General features: G+C 37.8%; 1 protein-coding gene across 4 annotated transcripts in view; it reads right to left on the bottom strand.

Moving 5' to 3' along the window:
* Positions 1 to 859: 859 nt before the first annotated feature.
* LOC132854610 (GDP-L-fucose synthase-like) overlaps positions 860 to 18,341 on the bottom strand; it is a 20,874-nt gene continuing 3,392 nt past the window's right edge. For 3 of the 4 annotated variants that reach the window (XM_060883140.1, XM_060883137.1, XM_060883139.1), the window contains exons 2-10: positions 16,117 to 16,265; positions 15,703 to 15,817; positions 14,129 to 14,257; positions 13,892 to 13,965; positions 11,454 to 11,587; positions 5,538 to 5,669; positions 5,365 to 5,444; positions 4,680 to 4,779; positions 860 to 3,335 (exon numbers count right to left, since the gene is read on the bottom strand). In XM_060883140.1, the coding sequence (XP_060739123.1) occupies positions 3,280 to 3,335; positions 4,680 to 4,779; positions 5,365 to 5,444; positions 5,538 to 5,669; positions 11,454 to 11,587; positions 13,892 to 13,965; positions 14,129 to 14,257; positions 15,703 to 15,817; positions 16,117 to 16,265 (969 nt within the window). In that variant the 3' untranslated portion in view covers positions 860 to 3,279. Of the gene's footprint in view, positions 3,336 to 4,679; positions 4,780 to 5,364; positions 5,445 to 5,537; positions 5,670 to 11,453; positions 11,588 to 13,891; positions 13,966 to 14,128; positions 14,258 to 15,702; positions 15,818 to 16,116; positions 16,266 to 17,718; positions 17,776 to 18,341 lie in introns of those variants that run through there. The other variant, XM_060883136.1, reaches the window with a different exon arrangement.

The following is an 18,341-nucleotide window of genomic DNA, read 5'->3' as shown; positions in this document are numbered from 1 at the left end:
AACATATCCAGACACATCTGAGGACTAAATGTGCACCTTGGAGCTGCCAGGCAGAAAGTTTATAGCAATACATTACAAAATGATTAAACTAATAGAATTCTCTGAGTGTCTGTTCTGCATAAATCAATTTTTAAGTCTATATACTGATCCTAAAGGTCACATGAACAGTATTGAGTATTAAATCCTTTAGATATCAACAGTCCCAGTCCCTTTTATTTTGTCTGTTATACAAATAAGGGTATTTCTTTGGCATATAATGTGGTTTTCAAAAGACGAGGATCAGGTTGCTTTTGCCTTGGGGACAATAACAAAGCTTACAGTATTATTAATGCTATAGTTTCACCTTCTGTAGTGTTCAAGGTGGCTTTATAAAACTAAGCAATGAATGTAAGGAATACACGCTTTAAAAAGGGCCGTCGTTTTGTCCACAGATGCTCCGAACTGCAAGCAGATCATTCTTTGTTTGTTAATGGCTTTATACTTCTATACTATACTATACTCCTACTATATTTAGACTCGGTTCAGTACACGCAGTTCCAGTTCTGCAGGTTTCGCTATGATGAGTTTCCTGTTCGTACACGTCTACCTGTAAAATGCTTTTTTATAAAACACAGCCCACACAGTGTGTTTCGCAGAATTGTTATCTAATGTGTGTTTATACCACAAACCAGTATTTAATAATCTTAACTTACTTAGCATTAGTAAGCTTAGAGTATTAAAGATCTAACGTTTCATCTCATTCCAGGTTAGTGTGTGTGTGTGTGTGTGTGTATATATATATATATATATATATATATATATATATATTTCTATGAAATCTACAAAAACAGTAACACACTTTCACACCTTCGACTCCATGTTTCGTAGATATATATATATTTAATCTGAATCTGTAAGATAATTTTACAGAAAATCTTAATTTAAACGTCATTCGTTTAGTCACCGATGTGCAAAGATGTCATTACATCCTCATCAACCCTTATCATCATATAAATTATATACAACGCTGTTCAGATCAGAGTAAAAACATTGTTAACATCCTGGCAAAGAAAAGTTCTATCACATCCAACATTTGGTCATAAAGAAAGTAGCTATTAAATGATTTATTTCATGATGACACTCTTGGAATCATGTTCACATTTTAATATACAGTATATATATATATATATATATATATATATATATATATATATATATATATATATATATATATATATATATATAAAACAAACAAATAATACCCTACAACAACTTTATTTTAGTGTAGAGAAGATAGTGTAAAATCCTTCCGGTTTTTGTCAGAACTTCAAGTTGAATCACCTTTAACAGCGATTACAGCTTCATATCTAATTTTAGTACGACAAGCTTTGTAGATTTTCAGGTTTTTTTCCAGACATGTTTGATGTCTAGGCACTAAGCCATGCATGCATTGTCCTTTCAGCACGGTTTAGAGCCTTTGGCCCAAAATTTCTGAGGACCTGAAAGTTCAGGAACAGTTTTTGGATAAAGATATCACTACATTTTACTGTGTCCAGCTTTCCTATTACTCTGACCAGTGCCCCAGGCCCTGCTGCTGAAAAACACCCCCACAACAGGTTACCAGTGAGCAAGGCCCTTAACCATCAATTGGTCAGATGTACAAATGAGAACTAAAATGCAAGTCGATCTGGACAAAAGTGTCTGCCAAATAATGAGAATGCTGCTACCACCACCGTGCTTCATCGTCACATCAAGTGATGACGCATGGGAGTTAGGCCAAAGAGTTCACACTTCAATTCATCAGACCTGAGAAATTAAATTTTTCTTGTCCTTTAGTAGCTTTATTTATTTACATATTTATTTATTTCTTTATTTTTTTCAAATTCCAAGCAAGCTTTCACATGTCTGTGACGTTTCATCTAATCACACAGAGTAGCTCCTTATTAAAACACTTCAGCCTGATTTCTTGGATCGACCAGGTGACCAGCTCTATGGATGGAAACTTATTTTATTTAAGAATTATAGAGGCTATTAAGCTCTTATGAACCTCGAATGCAGCAGAAAGTTTTTTGTAGCCTCCCCCAGATCTGCCTCTGAGCTGTGTAAGCAATCCATCGTCCTCGTTTGCTCTGATAACCATCATGACCATTTAGAACATGCTAGACAGATGCTTGCCAATCTAAATGATGTCTGTTAAAAACAAAATGCCAGGGAATGATGAAATGTGCTAGAACGTCTCGTATTCGGTGTTTGCTTTGTCGTTAAGAGGTAGGGTTGTAGAAAAACTGAAAAATAAAGGGGTGTGAATACTTACTGTATTGCACCTTTGCAATGGATTTGAATTGTAATATATTATTTATTTATTTATATAAGTGGGGGGGGAAAAACAGAAATGAGGCAAGCCACAGCTCTTTCTCAGCCCGAAAGGAGTAGTGCTAAGGCGAAGGCTTGAAGACGAAGAGGACAAGTGTGTATGAAATCACAGTGAAGTAGCATTAAGGGACTGTTACGATACATGTTTTCTTCACTACAGCTACGATGATTTGAAGGCATTCGCGATGTGTTATTCTCTAACTGTAACAGCTGTAAGGGTTAACATCGGGAAAACCCAATCCGATTAGAAGCTAGGTATTCAAAATTGAAGGAATATAGAAATGCCCTGCACTTAGGGTTTAGTAAACTTACTGACATTTTATATTCTAAAATCTTATTGATCAGGTTTATAGAAATATACACTATAGGAATATATAAATATTCTAAAGTAACAGCTGAACTAGTGGTTTATATTTTGGACATTTCTCTGTGGAGATATTTATTAAACACCATTGTTAGAAATCTCAGATGTCAGTCCTTTATAATATTGACTGATGAGGAAATATTTCTAGGTGTTATAACAAAACAAAACTTGTTTCTCAGACCTTTCACAACAAAAACTTACAAGAATAACATGACACGTTGTTCTTAAACGAAAATAACTTGTTTATGTTGGCCTTCCTGTGGTGTATAAGTGGAATTAAAACACTTTGGGGTGGGAATCGACTTTGGGGTGGTATACTTCGAGTCGAGACTGTATCACATCGCCCTGTTGTTGAGTATTTTTCCACTAACTTCATGTTCAGGTGTGTTTCATTTGTACTTATCGTATCAAGCTATCATTCAAGTTTTTCTCAAATAATAATAATAATAATAATAAGCCAATGTACTCTGTGTAATAGTGCAACTGGTGTAATGTTGTAATGTCACCTAAAGTCCTAAAAAACAAAAAAAAATATCAAGTGGCATTCTTCAGTCTTTCAGTCCTTATTTGCGTGCCATGTCATAATTGGCCACAAACCATTCGCAGGTCTCCTTGATGGCTGAAAAAAAAAAAAAAGAGACAAAAGCAGATTTAAAAACTCCACTAGTCTGTATGTGTTATATGGGGTGTTTGTAATGCACTTTGCATAATTAAGTCAACAGCAGCTATTACAGTGAATAAGTACAGTATGTTCTGTGCAGTGTTGAGCAATAACGTTACATTTGACAGTTACATAATACTCTAACGCGTTACCTTTTAAATAAAGTAACTCTGTTACCGTTACCATATGGTGCGTTTGTCTGTTACTTTTTTACATTAATTCATTTTGGCTGAAGTGTAGCCTCCAGTCTAACCTGTTTACAGCAGCGACGCATTGTAGGATTGGTGGACGCCAACCTGTAAACACGAAGACGCCGCGCTGTGGGCGTGTTTCTGTTTATTCAAGTATGTGCGTCAGTAATGGCGAGTCAAGGCGAGAGCAAGACGAGTTTCTCAAAGTGGAAATATGCTCATTATTTCACTTTAGTTGAGCATATATAGTAATAATAACAATAATAGCAGTTTTTTGGTGCCGAGTTTCTCCAAATTGATTCTGAATAATTCAGATTGCTTTCATTTATTTATTTCAAAATGTTTTGTGTTGTACATTGTTGATAGTTTTCATACTTAAGCTGTGAAAGGAACATTTTTAAGGACTCAACACCACAGCTTGTGATCCTTGTGATATATTCAGTTTGTGCTGGTCTGACTTAAATAAAATAGTGTTTAAAAATTACTTTGTGTTTAAGTCAGTTTTGCGTTTGTATCGACCACAACGCATAAAGGGCATTGATGGGAACATTAAAGAACGTTCTTTAAAAAAGCAACTAAGAAGTTACTTTTAGCAGTAACGCGTTACTTTTGGGTGTAAGTAATCAAAAAAGTAACTGAGTTACTTTTTGAATGAAGTAACTAGTAACGGTAACTAGTTACTATTTCTAACTAGCACAACACTGGTTCTGTGTGTGTGTGTGTGTGTGTGTGTGTGAGATGTTTAGCTGTGCTTGAGATATATCCCTACTAGTGTATTTATCACATTATTATTGGACTGAAATGATAATCCATCCTAGATGAATACTGACACAGATATAAATAAGAGATGAAATTCTACACAAACTGAATTGAACTAAACTGAATTAAATGTGTCAAACAAAGGTTTCTGTCATGTAACAAAGTCAAACAGAGTCAAATTAGATCAGAAAGCTTGATCCAAAGCTCTACATGGCATCTGGTGGAGATCTGTTATTAACCCGAGTGAAACAGCTGAGGCTATGGAAATGTTCAGGTTGAAGAGCTGACACAGTGACTGGTCCTGGGTTACACCCCTGATACTGTATGTACATTATCTCTTTCTGAAATTTACCTTTGTTGAAAGGAGTGAAGGTGAAGTCAGGATGGTATTTGCGGAGTTTAGCGTTGCTGGCTGTTTTCTTGAACTGCCCGTCAGCTTTACTTGTATCATACTGAAAATAAAAGGTCAAGGTTTATTCTGTAGGAGATACTTGGCGGCTGACCTCGGATCAGCATTCGATACGGTCGTTACACTAAAGTTACAGATAAATGAGCTTAATGTGTCTGGATGTATTCTTCTCTAATGCCCCTTTTCCACCGAGGCAGTTTGAGTGCTGGTTCGGAGCCTAATTTAGAACCAGTTCTTTCTTTTTCGACAGCCAAAGCACCGGCTCTGAACCAGGAAAAGTGGATCTTAAGTAGCACCAAAACCTTTGGTGTTTTACGTGCTTTGCCTGAGCTACTGTTACGTGCTTTGCCTGAGACACATGAAGTCAGCCAGCTGTCACTCAGCATGCATGGCTTTGACATTTAAACTTGAGGTCATCTTCTAACAAAGGAAAACAAATAACTATTAAACGCTAATTCATTTCATAGCAATTTCGACCGATGTGGTGCCCAGCTTTATGAATGAACAAGAAGATCTCCTGAACAAACGTTATACTTGTTGAGTTGGGTTTACAGCCGACTGTTCGCTCAGATAATAAACAACAACCTTAAAATTATTCATGTATGAGCGAGAACGAGTCAAAGGATACGACAACTTTCCCTTTGAACTCCAAAGCTTCGACTACGGCATCTGCAGCTTCTTTGATTGACACTTCGTCTTCCTCTCCCACTACATGTTGAGAAAAAGAGAAAACAATTAGAGATTCATGATCTCCTGTATGATTTTGTAGACAACTTATCTATATAGAAAGAATCTGATTACCTGACAATATGATTGGTTCCACTTCATCGTATTCCCGGAGTACCCAAAGAAAGAGTCGAGCCAAATCATGCGAATAAATAAACTGTCGTCGTGCACGGCCAGAACCCCAGACCTGCAGAGCCGTCCCCTCCTCTACAACACAAAACACACAGTGTTCCAACTTAGTTAAAATAGTTATACAAGGCTGTTAGTGCTACAGTGCCTTGCAAAAGTATTCATACCCACTGAACATTTTTCATATTTTGACATGTTACAACCACAAAGAAAAATGTATTTTATTGGGATTTTATGAAGTAGACCGAAAGAAAGTGGCACATAATTGTGAAGTGGAAGGAAAATTATAAATATCTGAAAAGTGTGGTGTGCATTTGTATTCAGCCCCCTTTACTCTGATACCCCTAACTAAAATCCAGTGAAACCAACTGCCTTCAGAAGCCCTCAGAAGTGTGTTAGAGAACATTAGTGAACAAACAGCATCATGAAGAACAAAGAACATACCAGACAGGTCAGGGATAAAGTTGTGGAGAAGTTTAAAGCAGGGTTAGGTTATAAATTAATATCTCAAGCCTTGAACATCTCACGGAGCACTGTACAATCCATCACCCGGAAATGGAAAGAGTATGGCACAACTGCAAGCCTACCGAGACATGGCCGTCCACCTAAACTGACAGGCCGTGCAAGGAGAGCATTAATCAGAGAAGCAGCCAAGAGGCCCAAGGTAACTCTGGATGAGCTGGAGAGATCCACAGCTCAGGTGGGAGAATCTGTCCACAGGACAACTATTAGTCGTGCACTCCACAAATCTGGAAATCTTTATGGAAGAGTGGCAAGAAGAAAGCCACTGTTGAAAGAAAGCCATAAGAAATCCCGTTTGGTCAGATGAGACCAAAATTGAACTTTTTGGCCAAAATTCAAAACGTTATGTGTGGCGGAAACCTAACACACTGCACATCACCCTGAACACAGGGTGAAACATGGTGGTGGCAGCATCATGTTGTGGGGATGTTTTTCTTCAGCAGGGACAGGGAAGCTGGTCAGAGTTGATGGGAAGATGGATGGAGCCAAATACAGGGCAATCTTAGATGAAAACCTTTTAGAGTCTGCAAAAGACGAGACTGGGGCGGAGGTTCACCTTCCAGCAAGACAATGACGCTAAACATACAGCCAGAGCTACAATGGAGTGGTTTATTTTTTTATTTATTTTTTTTTATGCAAAGAGACAATTACAATATTTACAGAAGAGAAATTACATGCAAAATACAAATGCAATGGAGTGGTTTAAGGGGGCACGGTGGCTTAGCGGTTAGCACGTTCGCCTCACACCTCCAGGGTCGGGGTTCGATTCCCGCCTCCACCTTGCGTGTGTGGAGTTTGCATGTTCTCCCCGTGCCGCGGGGGTTTCCTCCCCCGGTCCAAAGATGGTAGGTTGATTGGCATCTCTGGAAAATTGTCCCTAGTGTGTGATTGCGTGAGTGAATGAGAGTGTGTGTGTGTGCCCTGCGATGGGTTGGCACTCCGTCCAGGGTGTATCCTGCCTTGATGCCCAATGACGCCTGAGATAGGCACAGGCTCCCCGTGACCCGAGGTAGTTCGGATAAGCGGTAGAAGATGAATGAATGAATGAATGAATGGAGTGGTTTAGATCAAAGCATATTCATGTGTTAGAATCGCCCAGTCAAAGTCAAGACCTAAATCCAATTGAGAATCTGTGGCGACTTGAAAATCGCTGTTCACAGACGCTCGCCATCCAATCTGAATGAGCTTGAGCTCTTTTGCATAGAAGAATGGGCAAAAATTTCACTCTCTAGATGTGCAAAGCTGGTAGGGACATACCCCAAAAGACTTGCAGCTGTAATTGCAGTGAAAAGTGGCTCTACAAAAGTATAGACTCAGTGGGGCTGAATACAAATGCACGCCACACTTTTCAGATATTTAGTGGTAAACAAAAATTTGGACACCATCCATTTATCATTTTCCTTCCGCTTCACAATTATGTGCCAGTTTGTGTTGGTCTGTCACATAAAATCCTAATAAAATACATTTTTGTTTGTGGTTGTAACATGTCAAAATATGAAAAAGTACAGTGAATAAAATACTTTTGCAAGGTACTGTGTATCAGAACTTTCTGAAATTATTTAAAACCTTTATGTGACACTGGTTTCTAGAGAAATCTAGACAAAAATCCTTCCAACTCCTTATCTTGTGCTTGCTATTACAACAAATGATTTGTTCATGGCATGTTTTGGAAAGGAATGACCTAACCTGGGACTGAATACACAATAGGATATCTTGTAGTATCTACTGTAGGTGTGGTTGTCTTTCAGTTCCGCTCGAAGTATGTCACAAGGCAACATAACAAATAATACAAAAAAAAAAACACGTGGCTTGTCGAAAGACGAGGACATGAAGGACATGAAACCGGTTGAAGTCTCAGACTGGTTTGGTCTGAGTAGAGCATATTGAGTAAATTTGTCTAGTGTGTTTGAAACATTCTTCCCACAGTAAGATCTCATTAAGCTGTCAGTGTGCCGGATGTGTGACGCAAGCTACATATTGTTTTCCCAGAAGCAGTCATTTCTTCTGCATTTTATCAATACGCTGGGTGTAATTATACCACAGTGTAGCTGAAGGCTTGAAAGTGATTGGTCAGAAGGTTTATATATAGTATAATATGTATGTTAACAGTAGCACACTTGTAGTAACAGCTCACACTCAGTGAGTTCACATTCCTACACTCCAATTTTTCTCCATTAATCTAAAACGAATAATGAGCAGATTCAATAACAAGTCATTTTAAAGGTGCCCTTCCACACAAAACCGTTTTTACTTGTATTTTTTGATATGTGTTAGGTCCATATGTGTTTGTGTTGTGTCGTGAATGTGAAAACGAACTGTTACCTCCCCGGTCAGTTCTAGACACTTAAAAAGAAATAAGGGGAGAAATCAGCTCAGTTGGAAAAGCTGGTGACTCTGATGTCAGAGTGACTGAGCTCATTACTATTCATGAGCTCTCCCACTTGAGACCGCGCCCCCAGAATTCGTGTAGCTCAGTGAGTTTCCTATACAGCAAGGATGGCTGAACGTCAACGGGCTTGTGAAGAAGCCATTCTGCCTCAATTCAAGGTGATTTTAAACAAATTTCCTCTAGCCTAGGCTACTTATTGTGCTGGGTGAATGAATAGTCATGCTCTCATATCCTAGCGGTTAGCCAATCGGAGCCAAGCTGCATAGCTCATTTGAATATTCATGAGAACTGGCGCAAATCGAGCTGAGTCTTCCTGCAGGATTTCTATACCACACTAGAATGGCTTGAAACAAGGTAACCAAGGCATTTTTTCCACAAAAAAATGTTACAGAGTCCATGGTAAACTTCAGACATTACCACAAAAGTAATGAAATACGTGTGGCAGGGCACCTTTAACAAGTCAGTTTAATAAGTCATTCTAACAACCGTTTGAAACGTTGCAGCTTTTTATGGAACGATTCTCGGTTTCGCCGTTGCTTTGCGTTTTCTGCTTTTCTCTGTAAAATGATAAAGCGGCACTTTGTGTGTATGTGGCTGTGTGAGTCATTGAGGGTGTGAGAAAGAGTGGGATTAAGAGAGAGAACGGTTAACTCTTAGGTGTCCCTAGGAGAAGTTCTATATTATATTTGCTTAATTAATACAAAAACAAATAAAAAAGGAGAAGGATGGACTGAAAGAAAAAAATCATTCATTCATTCATTTTCTACCGCTTATCCGAACTACCTCAGGTCACGAGGATCCTGTGTCTGTGATCTCATGCATCGGGCATGACTGCATAACTGTCCATACCTCAAACAGCATTATAAAGTTCACAGACGACACCACAGTGGTAGGCCTGATTGAAGGTCTGACGAGACGGCTTACTTACGAGATCCAGCACCTAGTAGCATGGTGTGAGGACAATAACCTGGAACTTAACACCAAAAAGACCAAGGAGGTCATCGTGGATTTCAGACGTGCTGGCAATCACACTCATCCTCCAATTCACATCAACGGAACTTCTGTTGAGCGTGTACCCAGCTTCAAGTTTCTTGGAATACACATCTCTGAGGACCTCACCTGGTCTCTGAACTCCTCCATCCTGATCAAAAAGGCACAACAGCGCCTATATTTTCTGAGGGGACTTAAAAAGTCTCGTCTGTGCTACAGGATACTGGAAAACTTTTACCGCTGTACCATTGAGAGTATCCTCACAAGCTGCATCTCAGTGTGGTACAGCAGCTGCACAGCTTCAGACCGTAAAGCCCTACAAAGGGTGGTGAAAACCGCCCAACTAATCACCGGTATTAAACTACCCACCTTGGAGGACATTTTCAAAAAAACGCTGTTTGCAAAGGGCGACGCCTTGCTCAAGGGACGCGATCAACAACCCAGAGCTTTAACCACTTTTTGAGCTACCACTGAGCCTAAGCTGCTCTTTAGTAGAGATGGTCTTCCAATGAATTACCGCGGAAAGACAGACGTTCACGTTTTTTGAACCTGTGTAAAATTTTACAGCGTTTACTAGAACTTTCTTATAAAATCTAAACATAAAAAGTCCTGCTCATGGGATCAAATCCGCAATCAAGGTTCTTTGAAGCACTTTTGTCGCTGACAATCATAAAGCTGTCCTGTGCAGATGAACAGGAGCTCATTCGGAATGAGAGAAGACACTCTGATCTTCTTATCAGTGAAAACCACTCTGGGAATACGTCAGGTTATCTGTATCACCCCATGGCACAATACAACACCGTAAAAAGGTCAGTGAAATAAACAACATAACTGAAGAGACATCATCACCACCTGAAGACGTCACGAACAATCAGATGGGAAAATGATGTCTTGTTTAGTATGTGAATGACTTTTACCCACAAACAATTCCCACCTCAAAATGGCATCAAAAACAAACCAAACCACAAGGTTGTGAGTTTGAATCCCAAAGCCACCAAGCTGCCACTCCTGGGCCAACGAGCAAGACCCTTAACCTCCAATTGCTCAGCCTTATAAATGACATAAATGTAAGTCTCTGTGGATAATCGCGTCTAATAATATACAATGCATGTGATAATAAGTACATTAAATAATCTGTATAATCTCTTTAGCTCTTTATCGTGCTCCCTATCTCATACCGATTAAGGTATGTTTAGGGAAGGTAATATTTGCTTATAGGAAAGGAGAGAGTTAACTAGGCCATTAAGGTTCTCTGTGGTCTCTCACATAACATTAAAGCATTGTTTAACAAAGAATAATGTATAGCCATCTAAAGGTTGTAAAAGAAAGTTGGTTTCCATGGACAGTTCAGAACAGTGGACTTTGTCACATTCAGTTATGACAAGCTGCTTTGTTTAATCTTTGGGAGAAAAGTGGTGACTAAACCTCTGTTTATAGCAGCTATAATATAAATATAAACCAGGATAAAAGGCACTAACCAAACAAGGAGGTAAAATTTGAATATAAAAAAACTATAAACCGTGTTTGATTCGGATCTTAACAAGTGTCCTGAGCACATGTTGTTCAAGCAAGCCGAAGCCAGAGCGAGCCCAACATCTGCACTTTAATCCTAAGTAAAAACTTTACAACTAGGTTGAATAAATATTTCCAGCCTTGAGTCTTCTGTAAAGTCCATTTGTTTAAAGTGCTATACAAAAGAATTGAATTGAACCGAATTGAATTTATCCAAAAGAAAGCCAACCGTTTGGTAGAACAAGGAAACTCCCACGGCCTGATAACGCTCCTTGCAAACAGGTCAAATAACTGTGTGTGTAAACATCTGATACCTGATACCGGTAACAAGCTGGTTGAGGCTTGTTATACACCTTCGAAAGTTCATCAGCTTAGGACTTGTATCTCGTTCTGAATTAAAACTTGTGGAAAGACAGAATATGTATGTGCTGCATGCTAGTTTTTCTTACTTTGTGCTATGTAGGTCTTGTGTATGAGTCCTGGGAGAACATGGCCATCCTCTATGTTGAAGTTGTCATGGGGACCAAAGACGTTTGTGGGGATGACGGCGGTGTACTTTTGACCGTACTGTTTAAAATATGCCCTGTAAAAAAACAAAGACACAGGAAGAATGAATGTGTATTAATATTTAGCTACAGTGGTGTAAAAAAGTATTGGCCCCCCTATGTTAAAACATAATCTAACTGTGGGTTATCACACCTGAGTTCAGTTTCTCTACCCATACCCAGGGCTGTTTACTGCAACACCTGTTCGCAACCAAGAAATCACTTAAATAAGACCTGACTGACAAAGTGAAGTAGACCAAAAGATCCTCAAAAGCTACACGTCATGCCGAGATCCAAAGAAATTCAGGAGCAAAAGATCTATTAGTCTGGATAAGGTTATGTAAGGTTATAAAGCCATTTTAAAGCTTTGGGACTCCAGCGAACCACAATGAGAGACATTATCAACAAATGGCAAAAACATGGAACAGTGGCAATCCTACCTAGGAGTGGTGGGCTGACCATAATTACCCCATGAACGCAGCGATGACTCATCGAAGATGTCACTAAAGACCCTACAACAACATCCAAAGAACTGCAGGCCTCACTTGCCTCATTTAAGTGTCAGTGTTCATGACTCCACCATAAGAAAGAGACTGGGCAAAAATGGCCTTGCATCAAGAACATCATACCAACGGCAAAATATGGTGGTGGTAGTGTGATGGTCTGGGGCTGTTTTGCTGATAATTGCTGATTTTGTAATAAATGGAACCATGAATTCTGCTGTCTACCAAAAAAATCCTGAAGGACAATTTGCGACAGTCTGTTCGTGACCTCAAGCTCAAGTTATCGCTTGATTGCAGTTCTTGCTGCTAAGGGTGGGACAACCAGTTATTAGGTTTAGGGGGCAAACACTTTTTTACACAGGTTTGTATTTTGTTTTCCCTTAATAACAAAAACCTTCATTTAAAAACTGCATGTTGTGTTTACTTGTGTTGTTATTTTTGACTAATATTTACATTCGTTTGATGATCTGAAACATTAAAGTGTGACAAACATGCAAAAAATGTAAAAAATCAGAAAGGGGGCCAACACTTTTTCACACCACTGTATGTATAACGTGCAATGCTTTTTTAAGTCATAAAATTACTGTACAAAAAAAAAAATATATATATAGTAAAAGCCTTGCACTAGAACATGTCTTTCAGGTATTCATTCATGGTATCTGGTTTTCTGAAAAGATTTAGGCATCATCAGGTCAAGGAGTGGCATGAACAATGAAGTTATGTTACAACTGATCGCCTACACATCAGTTCTGTTAAGCTGGGCTTTATGAAAGAGTAGCATAAAGAAATTCATCTACATCAGAGGGACAGCCCATGTTGGACGTTTGGGGGACAAAGTTAGGGAGGCGAGATTAAGATGGTTTGGACATGTTCAGAGGAGGGAGAGTGAGTACATTGGTAGGAGAATGTTGGACATGGAGCTGCCAGGCAGGAGGCAAAGAGGAAGGCCAAAGAGGAGGTATATGGATGTAATTAATGAGGATTTGAAACTAGTGGGTGCAAGTGTTGAGGATGCAGAAGATAGGGATAGGTGGAGAGAGATGATTCGCTGTGGCGACCCCTGAAGGGAAAAGCCGAAAGAAGAAGAAGAAGAGCATAAAGAAATTCATCTGAAAAAGCACTCTGTTAGGTGGCAAATCCAAGCAACACACATGCCCCATAGAATAACTTCCCTAGTGTGAAGCATGGTGAAGTAAGACCTGTTTAACACCCTGAGAATAACTTCCCTAGTGTGAAGCATGGTGGGGGTAGCACCGCTCATTACCCTGTGATTAACCTCCCCAGGGTAAAGCATGGTGAAGTTAGACCTGTTTAACACCCTGAGAATAACTTACCCAGGGTGAAGCATGGTGGAGGTAGCACCGCTCATTACCCTGTGAATAACTTCCCCAGGGTAAAGCATGGTGAAGTTAGACCTGTTTAACACCCTGAGAATAACTTACCCAGGGTGAAGCATGGTGGAGGTAGCACCGCTCATTACCCTGTGAATAACTTCCCCAGGGTAAAGCATGGTGAAGTTAGACCTGTTTAACACCCTGAGAATAACTTATTCTCAGCAGTAGCACCAGCAGTAGCACCATGTTCATCAAGAGGGATTAGGAACCTTTAAGTCTGCTGGAGAACTGAGACTGAGGAAGGGCTTTGATTCTAAGCAAGCCTACTTCCAAAGCTATAATGGAGCAGCCGGTCAAAGCTCAGTGCTCAATAAAACTGACGACGTGCGACTCCGCGATGCCGGACAGGTTTTAGCAAACCGCTAGCAATCTACAAAAAAAAAATAAAAATACAGCTTTTACAGGTATTTCTAAGATGCTACATCAGCAACATCTCATTACTCACCTGTTGTGGACATCAATCATTCGTTTAGCATAAGAATAACCGAAGTTGGATTCGTGAGGTGGGCCATTGTGAATCTGATAGAGAGAGAAATAAGATTCAGGTCGATGTCCGTATACAACCACACAGTTCACGGAGAGCAGAAAACACGTTCAAGCTAAATATATTTACTAGTAAGATGAAAGGAAAAAGTGTCCCTACATTCAGATTTATGTTTACATTCAGGACAAGCGTACAAACCATAGTCTCATCAATGGGGTACGTGGTATTGTCTGGGAAGATGCAGGTAGAAAGGCAGGACACGACTTTTTTCACGGCAAACTCGTGAGCTGTCTGTAGCACGTTGTCATTGATGTAGAGGTTGTTTCTCTGAAAGACAATCCAATCAGTGAACAGGTATAATTTGAAGCCTTCACTAATTTTATACCAGTATCTGCTGAAATTATGTTATATTAATAATAATAGTCTGCAAAAATCATCTTTTTTTTTTCTTCTTTTTTTTAAGGGATGGTTGCTGGATAGAGATTATGGCTAGTAACATATAGATTCATTGTACCCCTGCAGCAAATACGTGTTTAAAGCAGGGATCTCCAACACATCACTCGCGAGCTTCTGAGTAAATAAGATCAAATTAACCATTAACCATAAAGCTGTGTATCATCATTTCATTCAAATTCAGTAGCTTGGATAAGGAAACAAATAGCAGATCCATTCAGTTGGCAGTTAACATGCTGCTTATGTGTATTAAAAATGATTTGTTATATATATATATATACATATGACTTCCATATTGACTTAAAATTTCACACAGAATTAGCTTATTAGGGCAATAAGCTATGTAAATAAATGTTAGTAATAATCGAACACGAGTAGCTCTTAGATCTCAGGGGGGAAAAAAAGGTTGAAATCCCAAAGTTTAAAGTAACTGGCAGGATTTTTATTAGCTTAATATTTTTTTTTTTGGTCAAAAGAACTATTTGGAGTATGTTAAAGACGACCAACAGGCATTAAGAGATCTTGTAAGGAAGAGTGATTTTCTTACATTATTTAAAGCACAGGTATCATCAAGCTGTCATCAGCCACACAATGATTAGACCTCTTTGACTCTTTGAGGGTTTTGGAATGTGATGCATTATAATCCTGGTTGCAAACAATATGCAAAACTCCAGGCTACCGCTAAAACTCCAAGTCTCTGACTAAGGAAACGTCCGAAAAAGGCTGCATTTTAAACCGTAGTGCAGATAATCATTAATTAAAAAAAGAAACACCGGACAACTGCTCAGTTGTTCCTACAGTTAAACAAAAACAGTATGAGCTTTGTGATCTTTTTTAGCAGATATAACTTCTGTGTTTTTTTTTTTTTTCTTTTTATATTTATGCCCAGCTCTATTTTAAACTCATAAGAAGTTGTGAGTCACCAACAAGCAGCTTTTTGTTTTACATATCTCAACACATAATGTTAGGTAGTTTTTTCTTTTGCTGTTGAGAGAGAACAGAAAGTATCTGCAATCCATTTCCAAATGATTTGAATATGTCTCATGGTCGGGTATAGGCCTGAAAAGCTCTATTAGCATAACACACATGAACCTGAACTAGAACACGAGCTTTCGATTCTACTGTAGTTTAATTCAGGAAGTAGCTACTCTTAAAACGAGACGCGCTTGAGTAAAGACGGTGTTACGATCTTGAGGGATTATGTGGAAGAGTTCACAATGTCTCCGTTTGAATGCTGTCTGGGAAATGATCGCTTATAGCATTAAAGACGAAGCTAATGGACATAAGATTATTAAGAGAAAAGTGTGTTTGCTTCTTACCCAAAAGCTAAGGTTCTGTCTCATGTTTTTAAAGAGACCGCCCACCATGGCTGCCAGATGAATGACATGTGTTGGACGATGTTTCTGGAACACAGCTTTTGTCTCTTCTACATCCCTAAAGCAGGAATCGAACCGTTTGTACACAACAATGTGCTTGTTAAATATATTTAAAAGATGTGAATACAGTACTAGAACCATTTTTTAACTAAAACATGGGTCTACAGGAGCAAAACCTTATGGATTCCCAGTAAAACAACTCTTATAAAAGATTCAAACAAATGCAAATACATGCTTACTCAGTGTATACACTTGTTCTACCTTAAGGACCGGCCCTCTGGGATGTCCAAATGGCACATTTTGCTCTCCTATTATACATAGGATTGTATTTGGAATTTAAAAAAAAGAGGTGTTTACATTAAGTTGGCATCTTTGGATGAAAGGAAGATCCATTCTTCTCCATCTCTTGCTCCTCCTTCCTCATTCAACACCTTCTCTATGGCTTTGCCCACCAGCCCAGTGCCACCGGTCACCATAACACGCATCTTTCCAGAATCTCTCTCCATCTAACATTGCAAAAAACAAACAAACAAAAAAAAAAAAACAGTAAAACAGATTCAGCAGATTTAAGGCAAGCTGTCGAAAAGCTGAAACTTAAACAAATAACTAATCACCATATTACACATATGTACATTAAAATTAACGCAGCACAAATAAATGCAAAAAAAGCATCAGATGGAACAGGTCAATTAAGTGAAAAAGAACAACATACTTCATAGAGCTTTAAAGCGAGCAGATTTAAGAGAAAAAACAAACAAACAGCTCTTTACAATGAGACGAACGTGTACCTAGTCCAAAAAGAAACCAGGCTCAACGATAAAAGTGAGGATATGATAATTTCGTGTGACTGAAGGCAAAGAAAGATTCATTTTTTAAACTAATTCCAAAAAAATATTTTTGTTATTTATTTTTAAAGAAGAATTTTGAGGAAACATTTTGAATACAGCACTTAAGAAGTGTTTTATATAAAGTAATACATAAAGAAATATCCAGACAATGTTGAGTATTGATTTTCAAAGATATGTTAAAATTTTTTAGGAATCTAAATTAAATTATTATTATATTCTCAATTAATCCCATTATTAAATAACCTGTTTTTTAGCACAGACTTAGCGTAACTATAAGGTACACAATCTGACCAATCACAGACGATCTTGATCGCTGTACGTTCGTTTTGTTATTCGTCGTTCGACGAATAATTGTCGTTCATTCTCTGCAGATTAACATACACAATATCTTCTGAGTGTGTACTTAAAATGATTAAAAAATAAAGTATGTATATATAAGTAAAAACACATCTTAAGGAAAAAGTATTTGGTCTATATATTAAATGTTTTTTTTTTTTTTAATATACACGTATTCATTTGCATGCAAAAGTATTGCCACCGTTTTTTGTTTTGTAATTTGTGAAGCATTTTTTTTTTTTACAAAAATATATTGCAAAAAATTCATGCACACTTTCTATCTGCTGAACTTTAAAATAAATAAAAATGTTATAATAATAATAATAATTATTATTATTATTATAAATCGCTTGAAAATTGGACTAATTTCTGTACAAACTGTTCAATAATCTAAAGTTTAACTTTATAAATCGTTTGCCTAGTTGACTTTTGCTTGGCTAACTACACTATGCTTTCTTAAATTATTAGCAAGACAATTGTCTATATATATTTTTTCTTTTTATTTTTATACCCTCTGACAATAATAGAATAAACACTGAGTACATGTTAGCTTGATGGCTAACAGTGAAAATTATAATCAATCAACATGTCAACATGTCAGCGCTGCTGGTGCCATTTAGCCAGCTAACAAGAGCTAATTCATAATCTCTCTGAAGTAACGTGACTGGATTACATAAATTATAATACAAGGTTGTCTTGTGTCTTCGTGGTGACGATAAAAACAAAATAGAAAATAAAATTAAACCAGTTACTCAAAAAAAAAAATTAATTTTACCTCACACTTTCCTGACGTGAAAAGTTTCCTAATCATCAAGCTAATAATTCTGTGTACAGTTCTGTGTACATACACACACACACACACACACACACACACACACACACACACACACATATATATATATATATATATATATACTATGTACATATATATACATTTCAGTCTGTACTAAAAGGTAACCTTATCCTTTTTTAATAACCCATCAAATATCCTATGAGCACACTTTTATCTTTACAGATATTATAATACAATAATGAATCAACAGATAAATACATTTTGTCCTTTTTTTTTTTTTTTTTTTACTGTTGTTAATACCATTCAATCCTCACATTTTAGCTCAGAGTGAAGATGGCTGTGAAGATAATTAGCATTTCGAAAAAATCTCCCGAAAATACGGTGTTAAATGTAAATAGAGTACATTCTATAACACAGGATCAATTCATTCCTAAATTAAGCAATTTATGAAAGGACCAATTCACTTATAATTTTGACAAACATGAACGTGTCACCCTCCATCCTCTAATCTCCTGACAGTGTTTGAAAATCGTTGAAATATTTTTACTGGATTTGATTGATAAATATATAGATGTACGTATGACATTGTACACTTCACATCCTTG

The sequence above is a fragment of the Tachysurus vachellii genome, chromosome 12 (assembly GCF_030014155.1).
Source record: "Tachysurus vachellii isolate PV-2020 chromosome 12, HZAU_Pvac_v1, whole genome shotgun sequence".
Classification (NCBI taxonomy): Eukaryota; Metazoa; Chordata; class Actinopteri; order Siluriformes; family Bagridae; genus Tachysurus; species Tachysurus vachellii.
This window is presented reverse-complemented; position numbering and strand designations above follow the sequence as displayed.